Source organism: Cynara cardunculus (assembly GCF_001531365.2).
Source record: "Cynara cardunculus var. scolymus isolate 2C chromosome LG 8, CcrdV1, whole genome shotgun sequence".
Taxonomy (NCBI): Eukaryota; Viridiplantae; Streptophyta; class Magnoliopsida; order Asterales; family Asteraceae; genus Cynara; species Cynara cardunculus.
In genome coordinates, this window is record NC_037535.1 from 25,213,906 (window position 1) to 25,227,357 (window position 13,452).

General features: G+C 31.4%; 1 protein-coding gene across 1 annotated transcript; it reads right to left on the bottom strand.

The window, feature by feature from the left end:
- Window positions 1–4,250: 4,250 nt before the first annotated feature.
- Window positions 4,251–7,844, bottom strand: LOC112517405 (protein IQ-DOMAIN 14-like). The gene is made up of 3 exons (XM_025124829.1): window positions 7,279–7,844; window positions 5,472–5,678; window positions 4,251–4,939 (listed from the first exon to the last, which is right to left on the bottom strand). The coding sequence occupies exons 1-3, from the start codon at window positions 7,681–7,683 to the stop codon at window positions 4,355–4,357; spliced, it is 1,197 nt and encodes a 398-aa protein (XP_024980597.1). The 5' UTR covers window positions 7,684–7,844; the 3' UTR covers window positions 4,251–4,354.
- Window positions 7,845–13,452: the final 5,608 nt, after the last annotated feature.

Consider the following 13,452-nt stretch of genomic DNA (forward strand, 5'->3'; position numbering starts at 1 on the left):
TATATTTAAAATGAGATGTTTATTCCGTATTTAATTATGTTTTTCTATAACTAGTTATATAAATTCAAAAACATAAAGCTTTAATAAGTTGTATTTATACACAAATTTATTATAATCTTGAATTTCAAATAATATGTATCAATAAACAGTACTTTATGTATAAAAAAATAATTTTTCGTTCATGTGATTTGTTAAAAATTTGCAATCTTCAACCTTACGGTTTAGAAATTTCAGTTATCGTCCCTATGGTTTGTAACTTATTGTTATTTTCGTCCTTATAAATCACAATTCATTATTATTTCATTTCATGTATTCTACAATCCTTTACTTTTTTTTGGTCCTCTTTACTTAAAAGGTAGGAATTAGTCTACAAGTGTGGTGCATGATTCGTTTGAACTTGACTCCAAAGGTTAAAAATATCAGAAGGTCTCAAACTCAAATCATGAGAGGAATAAAAATCCTCTTGTGGCTACGCCGCCACGGATGTTCAAATGCAGTGACTCCAGACTATCTACAAAGTAGGTGATCGATGTTGGATATTCAGGTTAATAAAAAAAAACCAAACCCACATGAACGAAAATCGAAATTTCTAAACCACGTGAACAAAACCCGTAATTTATTCGTATTTAAATTTTAATTATTTATTAATAAAATTCTCTAAATATTAAATTGTTGTTTGAATATTAGGAGACAAATTCAAATTCCTTTTTCAAAATTCAAAGTTACGAAATAGATTAGAATAAATAGTGATAGGGTTGCATGGGGTTTTGTTAATTAAACCCTTGATTTGTGGTCTAATCGTGTATTTAATATGTATCTGCACACCTTTATTTGTAGTATTGCTGACGTAATCCAACGTCACTTCAACCAATCATCGTACTCTTACATGTTTTCTTGGGTATGATGCATTTATTTTATTTATTTCTTTAAAAATATGATATATATTTGTTTAAATATGAAATATGAAATAAGTTTTTTAAGAGTAAATTGTATGAAAAAGTAACGTAGTTTAACTTGATTTATATTTTGGGTAACGTATTTTTAAAATTTTTATTTTGGTAGCTAAGATGTAAAATTTTAAACATTTAAATACCCGGACAACTGGTTGAACACCAATTTTAGATTAAAAAAATTATGTCACTGATCACGTTAGTAAAATACTGAGTTGAATACCACATCACTCATACATCAGCATGATAATTGATTAATGCTTCAACCTGTTACTCAAGTACTTGAATATTTAAAAATTTATATTTTAGATACCAAAATGAAAGTTTTAAAAGTATGTTACCTAAAATATGAATCTAGTTAAAAAATAAATAAAATTTGGTCCTTAAGGTTTGTAGAAAATAATATTTTCGTCTTTACAGTTTTGAAATTACAAGATGGTTATCGTAATTTGTAAAAATGTTCAAATTTGGTCTCTCTCTAACCGTTGTTAAAAGTTTCCGTTAAATAAGAGGCGTGTCATCAACTTATTTATTTATTTTTTGTCTTTTACCCAATCAAAATCAATTTATGATCTTGGTCCATGCGGTTCTTGATTGAGTAAAAACAAAAAAAATCAATAAAATAATGAAAATGTCTTTTTTTTAACGAAATTTTTTAACGGACGTTAGAGAGATGGATCAAATCCATACTTTTTTATAAACTACGATGATCACCTATTTGAAAACTATAGGGATCAAAAGTATTATTTTTGACAAACTACAAGGACCAAATATGTAATTTACGCTAGAAATAAATTAACAATTGGAGCAAGAGACAGGGGTAGTTGCGGAAATATAAACATTTCCTTATCTATTACTGCTACACACTGCACGAAACATACAGAGATGATGTGAGAAAAGGAATAATGATGCAATTAACATGGCTCAAATGCCTGAAATACCCCTGCTTTGGTAACCTCATCGTACGGATTCATGTATACCATTCCCCTTTTAATTAATATATTATTTCCAATTTTAACCTTATCATTGATATCCGGATCAATTTATATTTACTTGAATAATCTTTGTGGTTCAGATCAACTTGTTTTTACCTGAATAATCTATGGAGTTTGGATCAGCTTGCATTTACTTGAATAATCTATGGGGTTTAGATCAGCTTACATTTACTAGAATAATCTATGGGGTTCGGATCAGCTTGAATAATCACTGGGGTTCGGATCAGCTTGCATTTACTTGAATAATCTATAAGGTTTGGATCAGCTTGAATAATCTCTGGGGTTTGGATCAGCTTGCATTTCCTTGAAATTTTTTTGGGGTTCAGATCAGCTTGAATAATCTTTGGGGTTTGGATCAGCTTGCAGTTACTTGAATAATCTCTAGGGTCTAGTGGCTTTATAGGACTCAAACTAACCGCCTGTTAAAGAATTTCCGAAAGGCTCAAGTCTAATTGACAGTTGAACTAAAATCACCAACGTATTTACTTTTTCTTTAACTAAGAAACTTATCTGATTTCTTTAAATAAGTAGCGTACTAATTGTAATTTATACTGTACTTTAAAGGCTAAATTCTTCAAGAAACCGTAAGTTGTTTTTTCTTGTGATGCCGCAAGCTGCGACTTTGCCTTACATTTTGTGTACCGATGCATGTCCTTATGGCGTCGCATGTCTCCAACCACGTTCAATTTTCAACCACTTTTTGCACCGAGTTCTAATTTTAACTAGAATTTACGCAAATGCATCACACGTTTGCGTAAAAACCTATTTTACAGATTTAAAAAATAACAAAAATATTTACGCATATTATGCAAATTCTTTACGCAAAAGAAAATATGGAAATCGAGTTTACGCAGATGCGCAAGACATCTATATAAACTCTGACTAAAATAAGAATTCAATTGAAAAAATAGCTGAAAATGAATTTTGTTGAAAAGATCGGCTATTTTAATGGATTTCCTTTTGAATTATTATAATACAAATAAATCTATTTATAATGATAATTAGGTTTTACTAAAATTCTAGTTTTTTCTTTCTAAATATAGTAATTAGGAGGGTTTAGGTGTAAGTTTCAAGGAGATCCCAAAGCTAACATCAATCACATCCAATCACTAAGGATTTACTCCTCCCATTCAATATTTACCCCCTTTCCACTTTTAGAAACCTACATCTATTTTAAACTAAATAAAATATTTCTATTTTTATAAATAATTTAATATAAATATGAAAGATTTATACAAAGACTACTTAATTTTGAAAAAAAAAATAGCACTTTAAAGGGGTGTTGGCGATTGTTTATTGACTTATTTTAGTACGGTACCGGTAATAAGCATTTTTAAATGTTTGGATTAACAATTTTCATCGGTGTCAAACCGGTAATAAAAGAGTTTTTAAAAAAGTTAAATCATTCTAACTTATGATAAGTTGATAAAGACTTTTTTTTAGAAAAACACAAGTTGTTTCAAATAAGCAATCTTAAACACCCCCAAACAAGGAAAGCAATAGAGACAACCATTTTCATGTATCAAATTTATCTCTTAGTTATTTTTTTTTCTGGAATCTTCTAAAATACCACTGACTCTGTAAATGGCACATTCTAAACTTGCAGGTGAGTTAAAGAACAAAAAAAATATTATTTTTCACCTACCAGTTGCAGACTTGGGTGAAAAGTGGATTTTTTTTCCTCCGGTTTTCACCCACTTACGGAGATGTCATTTGTAGACTTGGGTGAAAAGTATATTTTCACCCATAAAGATTTGCTTGGATTGACTCTAGACCGTTCATGATCACCTAGGAAATTAACTAGTGTGCCTAAAATCGTAAACTGACCTGAAAACCCATCATTAAGAAAAGTGTTCAATTAACACAATGCAAAAGAAAACCAAAATGTTAAATCAACAAAAGGCTTATTTAGGGTGTGTTTGGTGTACAGACAGACAGGAAATGATAGAACAACTGTTTAACGTTTGGTAAGATAAAACTAGACAGAACAGAACACGTAAAACGACCAATTTACGCATAATGAGTTGTTTATTTTGATTATTTTATGTAATTTATTAAATATATAATAATTACATAAATTAATAAAAAATATAGAAACCAAATAAAAATAATATTGATGTTTTAGAAGAGAATTAAGTTTTATTTTTAGATTATATTGGTAAAATATAAATCCGTTTCTATTCCACTATGTTCCATATAAAAGTCATGTCAAACATGAGACAGAGATCCCTGTCTTGTTACGTCCTGTCCAGTATAGAACCAAAGTTGCACAGAAAGAAGGATTTGTACACAAATATCCCTAAATTTGGCCTTGAAAATAAAGTACAGTTGATTTGGAGATGATATACTAACAGAAATAAATACCCTTAAATTCCTTATCAAACACAAAGGGAACAACAAAACCATTCTTCATAAGTTTATAGCTTCTTGAGCTTTAGAACAAGACCTTTGCATCCTCACGCCACTTAAACTGCTTCTTGATGCCATTATTTCAATCAAAGATAACCTCGTCTTAACCCCGCTTTCTGGCCGTTGCTTCGGAGCGCTTTGCGATCGTTTTTTTGCCGAGAACGATTTCGTGTTCCCCATGTAACTTGGATGGTTCGAATAACACCCGTCCCCACATACGCTTTTCGTCGGTGTGGCCGGAGCCACGGTTGACCGGCCTGAGTGACCGAAACGAGGGGTGCTTTGAGTCGTGTTTGAGACTTTGTATTCGTTATCACCGATATATCCCCATTCGGAATCCTGAAAGTAGCGGGATTCGGGAACCGGGATGCGGTTTGGCAAGGGAGATGACGTATTGTGGTAGTAATGTGATTCCTCACTAGAATCGGTCGTACATGTGTGAATACGTCTGGATCTTGCGTGTGGCCGGTACGTGTCGATTTCGACTATTTTTGGGCTCTCGTCGTATGAATTTGTTGTGGATTCGTATGAAGTCGAGAGTCTCTTGCTATGGAATTCACTTCTTGTCTCGTGATCAAACCTCTCCTGAAATAAATGTCGAACAATGAAAAAAGACGGACACAATTTTAGAAATGTATAATGACCACAATTTTTAATTAACTAAATGACAATTTTACCCTCGATAATAGAGAGAGTAATGAATTTCTTCGTCTCATTATTAAGGATAGAATCGAAATAATGAATTTCTTCATCTCATTATTAAGGATAGAATCGAAAAGCATGTAATTCAGGCTTACAGCGATGGGTTTCAGGTTGAACCCGATGAAAAAAAGACCATAGTTACAGAATTGTGTAATTATTACACGTTTTTAATTAATTAAATGACAATTTTACCCTTGATCATAGAGAGAGTAATGAATTTCTTCATCTCGTTATCAAGGGTAGAATCAGAAAGCATATAATTTCAGGCTTACGATGGGGTTTCCAGTGATGGGTTTCATGTTGAATCCGATAAAAAAAAGGCATAGTTTTAAAAAATGTGTAATTATCTCACTTTCTAATCAACTAAATGACAATATTAAAGGTAGAATTAGAAAGCATATGATTTCAGGCTTACAGTGGATTTGCGGCGACAGGTTTCAGGTTGAATCCGGTGATGATTTCTGAAGGACCGACGAGCCCTTTGGGACCGAACTGCGGTCTGAGCTCTAAGGAGAGCTTGCATACTGTATAGAGTGGCTGCTGCTCTTTTCCTAACAAGAAACCCTCTAACAAGAGCCTGTAATTTCACTAGTCCTCTTAGAGCTCTTAGAGCCTTTCTTGCCTAAAAAACACAAATTAACCATCCTCCATTAAACAAACTCAACAAAAATAAAAGTAGAAAATTAGAAAATGCATTATGTTGGAGGAAGAAACATTATAAGACATATTATTGCGAATTCAATAAATTAAGAACTAGCATAAAACTTCACAATTAATAAGAACCTTCTTTTGTGGGTCCCATGTATTATTTCCATATCATTAATATGGATGTAAAAAACAAAAAACATATAAAAAAAACTACTAAAATGCCATTTCATAGAGCAAAAATATACTATAAATCTTCAAAATCTCTAGTTTAACATAGCTGTTGGAGATGCTCCTTTTCTGGATCTAATGTATTATTTCCAAATCAATAACATAGATATAAAAAATCAAAAAATAAATAAATAAAAAACTACTAAAATGTTAAGTCACACAAAACTCAAGGCAAGATTAAGGTTCTTGTACATATGGGTGACTTATAATAACCCTCTCTAACAGTAGTTTTTATAAGTCATAACATTTTTTTTCCTAAAAATACAAATCAACCAAACGTAACCAGTATATCCCATACAGAATTAGGATCTCAAAAGGATAAGATGTAACATAGTTTGCCTTTACCCAGAAAAGAAAATGCATGATGTTGGGGGAAGAAAGATTAGGAGATGCACAAAGTCAACAAAATGATACCTAGGTAAAGGCAAATTTCAAACTTAAAAGATGATTTAAATATTAAGAATCCATCCAATCTAGAAGTATACAACAAAGAGAGCTAATAAGGACCACAAAGCACAAGAAATGTTGAACACCATCTATGAGTCTGGAAATTTGCTAAAAAAGATTCAAAATTTTGAAAATTTTTGAAAAATTAAACAGAGGTGTGACAGTGTCAATCACAGTTACAAGAACCAGTAATAGTAAAGGGTTTGGAATTATATTATTCCCACAAATAATGGAGAGAAATAAAGACAGAGAAGTAATCATTAATGAAGTAATATACAAAAGAAATGTACTTATCTTCACAGTCTACAAGGACTACCAAATAGGAAACCAAAGGAACATAAAATGTCTATGGTGCATAAATCCAAACACTACAATACAGATTGAAAGGTTAACATGCAATCATGCATTCAAACCTCATTTGCACTCAAAATCCAAGTTAAAATTGTTTCAAAATGTTCCTATGATGTTTGGTTTAAACAAGAAGATTAAATATTGTGAGAAGATAAGAGCAGATGGTTAGGAATGTTCGTATATCAATCATTGTAAAAATCCGAACAAACATACTTAAAGATGCATATGTGAATGGACATTGTAAATTATTCATATAAATTCACATATAAAACTTAAAATAGATTTTACAATATTCACATGAATTTTCTGGTAAGAACGGAAGGTTAAACGAAGGTTTATATACGAAACATTGAGAAAATCCAAAAAAGTACACTTTAAAGATACGTATATGAACCGACATGTAAATTATTCATTTATATTCACATGTGCATATGAAAATGGAGTTTTACAGTATTCACATGTGAATCTTTGGTTAACCTTATTTAAAGGCTCCCATGATGTTGTCTAACGGCAAGAAAAGGAGCAATTAAAGACGGAAAGCAACATACCAAATGAGCTCTGAAGACCGTTTGAATCTTGACTGCAGCCCATCTTTCTCTACCACCACCAAATAGAGTTCCTCTACCATGGCTTGTGAGCCTCACGACGGCCACCGCAGCCTGTGCAGCGGCCACCGCGGCGTCTGCTGCGGCTGCGGTGGCAGCAGCAACAGCAATTGCATGTTTGTTTTGTTCTTTCTCTGATGCAGACATGTAAGATCTCAACCAAGTGGGATCAGTTGTTAACGATGAATTACTATTAGCGGCCACCGCTGCCGCCGGAGATTCCTTCATGGGTTTTCCAAAGCTCCATCTTTTCTTCTCTTTTCTATCACGAGGACTCATATTATCCGCATTTTCTTTGTCTTTCTTCATACCCAACAACCCTCTAAACCATCTTGCAGCTTTTCCCATTTTCACTCTCTCCTTCTCAACTCAAAAACTACAAAATCTAGAGAGAGAAACAGAGAGGCCAAAAGGGTTCAAATTTCACCAGGTGGAGGTAATGAAAGAGAAAAGCCAAATGTATTATTTATAAATCTTTATTACAAGTAATAAAAGAGATCTAGAAAAAAGTGATGAAAGAGGGTATAAAGAGTCTGTTCTTGTGCTGGTGTTGAGGGAGATAGAAGGGGAAACAGAAAGGCATCAAATAATGCTATGAGAGATAATGGAAGGCATTTTTTGAATTTCTATTTTAATTTCTATGTATTCCTACTGACATAACCTCGTGAAGAAATGCATTACAAGACAAAAAGATAAACCGAAAGAAATAATAGTAAAACTTGGAGAAAGTGACACAACCTCGTTTGTCTTAATTTTGGAGAAGATGCTTCTTACATCTACTTTTAATTTTCAAAACCAAATATACCTTCAACTTACAAACCATACACACCAATATCATTCTAATATCATTCATCTATTTAATCTAACAAATATTTAGTTTTATATTTAGTCTAATGAATATTTAATTTTATAGATATATCTTAATATAAAAAGTTAATCATAAATAAAAGAACTTTAATCATCTTTCATTTATACTTAAGTCATGATAAATAAACTTTTATCATTTCTATAAACATCTTAATCGATTGGTTTCTATGGTTTATAACCATTCTATGGTTTGTATTTGAAATACCTCTCTCTCTCTCTCTCTTTATATATATATATATATATGGTTGGGTTCCTCACCATAAAGATCAACACTAATGAGATACACTGAATCTATTCCCTTCTAAAATGCAATTAATTGGTTGGTTTAAGATTAAGAATAATTGATCATCCAATTTCCTTCTTACACTTGTCACTTTAACTCATATTCTCAAACGATCCTTCCTCAATATATATATATATATATATATATATATGTGTGTGTGTAAAAATTACAGTTTTATAAGTTTAATGGATTAGTGTGCATTGAAGAACAGGAGCCTTTAACACGAAAATAATTCAAAAGAAGGAAAATCTCAGAAGCTATTGAAGGTTTATCACTGCACATAATTCTGACCAGCATCAATAGAAAGGTATGAATATAAAAAGTACAATCATTGCTTTGTAAAGATTAAGCGTACACACTCTACCTCATAAACACAATCGCAAAATTTCAGTCAAACAAGCCATTGATTACATATTCTATGGCTAGAAAGAAAAAAGAAACACTTTTTAGTTTATCTTTAGTATCGTTGATTATTTTTAGAATTTAAAGGAACTTATATTTTGCATTTTTTTATCACATCATTGTTGACTTAGCAATTTAAGAGCAACTCCGTTATTAGTTTTTATAAGCAAAATTTGTAGGTTCTTATAAGAATCACCATTAAACAGCGTTCTTATAAAAACCTCACCTCTTTTGAGATTTTGTATAAAAAATTTCATTTATTGGCTTTATAATTATTATTTATGTTGAAAAAAGAAATGAGACCCACAAAATAGATTTTTATAAGAACTAAAGTTTATATAGGTTTTAATTCGGTGAACTAGAAATAGTATTGTGGCAAGCAAAAGTACAAAAAACGGATTCTTATTCCATTGGAGATGCTCTATAAGAGTCCAGTTTTTGTACCATTTCTTGTCACATCATTTCCAACTCATTAAATGAAAAATCTACGAAAACTCAAAAATGATAGTTCTTATAAGAACTCTTTCTGTGGGTCCCTAATTATTTGTTCAACATCAATAATTAAATAAAAGCTATTAAAATGACAAAGTATATATAAAAAAACTACTAAAATGTCTATTTCACATAAAGTTCAAGGTAAGAACAATGTTTTTGTACAAGAACCCCAAAGATGTGAAGTATGAACTTTCTTCAATGATAGTTCTTGTAAGGACCTCCAATTTTTTATTGGAGATGTTTAAAAACTAGCATAAAATCCATCATTTTGTGGGTCTCATGTATCATTTCAATATCAATAATATGAAGAAAAAAAATCAAAAAATATATAAAAACCAAATTTATGATATTTTTCACCCTTTTGAAGATGTTCTAAGCATTCATAACTTTATAAGATTATAAATGGTTAAGAGGCCGGTTAAATGCACCTCTATATATTGTTAAATATATTTTTACCTATAAATTTCTTTTCATACACGTCAACAAGAATGCCTACTTTTAACATTCTAAATACATAAATTGACTAAAAACGATGCAAATAGAATTCACCATACTTAATTGTTAACCAAACACTTCTTAAACAAGTTTCAATTTAATGAAATAGGAAAGCAAAAATCCAAATAAATTTGGTCCAAACTGCAAAAATGTCTGGCAGGAAGCAATTGTCATATCAAGAGGGTAACACTCATTTGGTCATACACCAACCTTCTAGATTTCAAATAACACTCATTTCACTTCTACACTTCTACCCACTCCCTGAAACAAACAACACCAAACGACACTCCCCTTTCTTATCCAACTCTAATTACCCCAAAATCATCGATTAAACACTCAAACATCAGTATCAGATTGCAATTCAAAAGTCGAAAATCAATCCTCCAGAAACTAATAGTGTTCGGATCGAGAGCAACAAGCAGCAATGATCAAGTAAAATTGCAACTTAATTTGATCTCTAAATGCACAATAACACTTAAATAGCAGTATCAGATTGTAACTTAAATCTGGAAAATCATCCTCCATAACCTAATGTTCGTATCGAGAGCAACAAGCAACAACGATCAAGTAAAATTGCAACTTAATATGATCTCTAAATACATAATAGTAAGTTAATAACCCTAAATATCTTCATAAGATCTTAGAATTTGCTGGTATGGAGTAATTAATGCATATGTACCTGACATTAACGAGGGGAAATCCGGCGACTGAATCTCTGTGAGGTACTGAGTAAGATCAATGATAATAATTGAAAAGATATCAATCGATTTTGAGCAGAATATGTGGCAGAATGGATGCAGAAAATCTCTGATGGAAGATGGTGGGGAAGAAATTATTGAAAGAGATGGCTGCGGGTGAGTTTTTGATTTCCAAATGGGGTAAAAAGGGAACGAAGAGGACGTGGGGATTCAGTGCGAGTTCAATTTCATGAAACGCGGGAGGAGACCGTAGGATGGGCCCACTTCTGCTACTATAAATCTCAACCGTTTATTTGGGGATTCCATTGACTTACGGTGGTCCTTCTTCTGGAACTATTAAATTTTTACTATTTACTATATTTTCTTTTTATTATTTTCAATTTATATTTTCTATAAGAAAATTATTTCTTTTGGAAGTTTTTTAATTTATTTGCGTGTATATATATATATAAGAAGAGAGTTCGTTTCAAATGCAATTCATTATATTTGTATAACTAATGTAACTCAATAAATTGAGATATTTATGAAAATGATGAATAAGGTTCATTAATTATGATCAATACTTTATATTAGGAAACAATCAAAACTTCTATGAAATCACATAAGATGTAAAGTTTAAAACTTTAAGTACTCGAGTAACTGATTGAAGCATTAACCGGTTACCATGCTAATGTAGTGAGTGATGTGGTCTCCAACTCACTATTATTTGCTATTCAACCCAATTTCATTCCATCACTCGCCACATCAGTATGGTAACCGGTTATCCGGATGCTTAAATGTTTAAACATTTACATCTTAGATACCAAAATGAGATTTTTGAGAGTACGTTACCCAAAATATGATTCAAGTTAAAGTATGTTACTTTGTAAGTATTAACTTGTACTAGAATCTAATTAACACATCAAAATTGAACCACAGACTTGCGATCAATTTAATTATGTCGACATACCTTGTAAGATTGAAAAACTCTGATTTAGATCACTGCCTTGTCCATCACCCATGCTTTTCTAAGATACACTTCTATATCCTTACCATTTGATGGCAATAGGTAACTCACAGGTTCATATTTGTGTTCTTAGGAGAGATAGATGAAATTGATGCAGAAGGATTGTATTTATAACAGTGTTTTGGCGGTTCTTACCATCAGAGAACCACACTAACTGTCACTCAATTAACTGCCATACATGTATCATCATTTGGCGCAAAAACAGGTAATGCATGTAGACTAATACCTTATATTTATACGTATGCATATACAAATATATGGTCTAAATATAAGGTATTAGTCTACATGTAGACCATCTAAATATATTTATACATGTAGACCATCTATTTGTATATGCATACGTATAAATATAAGGTATTAGTCTACATGAATTACCTGTTTTGGTGCCAAATGATGATGCATGTATGGCAATTAATTGAGTGACAGTTAGTGTGGTTCTCTGATGGTAAGAACCGCTAAAACACTGTTATAGATACAATCCTTCTGCATCAATTTCATCTATCTCTCCTAAGAACACAAATACGAACCTGTGAGTTACCTATTGCCATCAAATGGTAAGGATATAGAAGTATCTAAGAAAAGCATGGGTGATGGACAAGGCAGTGATCTAAATCAGAGTTCTTCAATCTTACAAGGTATGTCGACATAATTAAATTGATCGCAAGTCTGTGGTTCAATTTTGATGTGTTAATTAGATTCTAGTACAATTTTGATGTGTTAATAAGAGAGTACATTCTGCAAGGAATTAATACTGCTTGTAAACTTAAGGAGATGAAAGTCTCCATTGATGATTCATTCCTAGTTCATCTCCTTCTGAATTCATTACCAGAACAGTACAGTCACTTAAGGAGTCTGTACAATACACAAAATGAGAAGTGGACTTTAAATGAACTCATTACTATTTGTGTTCAAGAAGAATCAGAAGTAAAGAATAAGGATAAGGCAGTGAGCATTAATCACATATCCAAAGCCAAGAATAAAATGAAGAAACACTTTACTTATAATATCCGTGTTTTCGTTAACTCGTACAAATTGAGTTAAGAGAATTTTGGTAGAATTATGCATGATATATTTGTACCCTATGCTTAATCAATTTGTACCCTAGACTAGTTTTACGTCAAAAATGTGTTTATACCTATATTGACGTAAAGTTGGAATTTAACTTGAAGGGTAAAAACCGTCAAATAGTTAAACTATATATATATATATATTATATTATATATATATATATATATATATATATATATATATGAGGCGGTGGGTTTAAAAAAAAAAAAATTAAAATATATATATATATATGAACCGCCTCTCTCCCAACTCTCTCATTCTCTCTCTCTACATTTCTCTTTCGTTTTCTCTCTCGATTTTACGTCAAGTTAGTAAGAGGATCGAGGCAACAATTATATATTCGGAATCCACTCTCCGAACTCTTCTTAAAGGTATAAGTTTCATTTAATTTCATTAAGGTGTTTATTTTAGGATTGTTTAGATCGGTTTATAAACTGTGTTTATATCTAAATTTACGGATTGATATTGTCATATTTATGATATATTTGATGTTTAGAATACTAGAACTGGTTATATTGATTTAGAAATGAAAATAGTATATTGTAGTTTCAATATGATTAGATTGTGGGTAAATGTTTAACCGTACACAAATTGTTCGGTTAAATGTCGAAAGGAGTACAAATATATGATTAAGCTTAGGTTAACGACCGTTAGATTTGTTTTACTGTTTAGTATGTTTAAGTATATTATAGCATGTAAATAGTAACCGGTTATGCATTCTTTAGGCACGCGGATAAATCAAACTTGATCGTGAATTTTCGTTTGATTGTGCATTAATTGTCAAATTCGGTTAAGGTACGGAT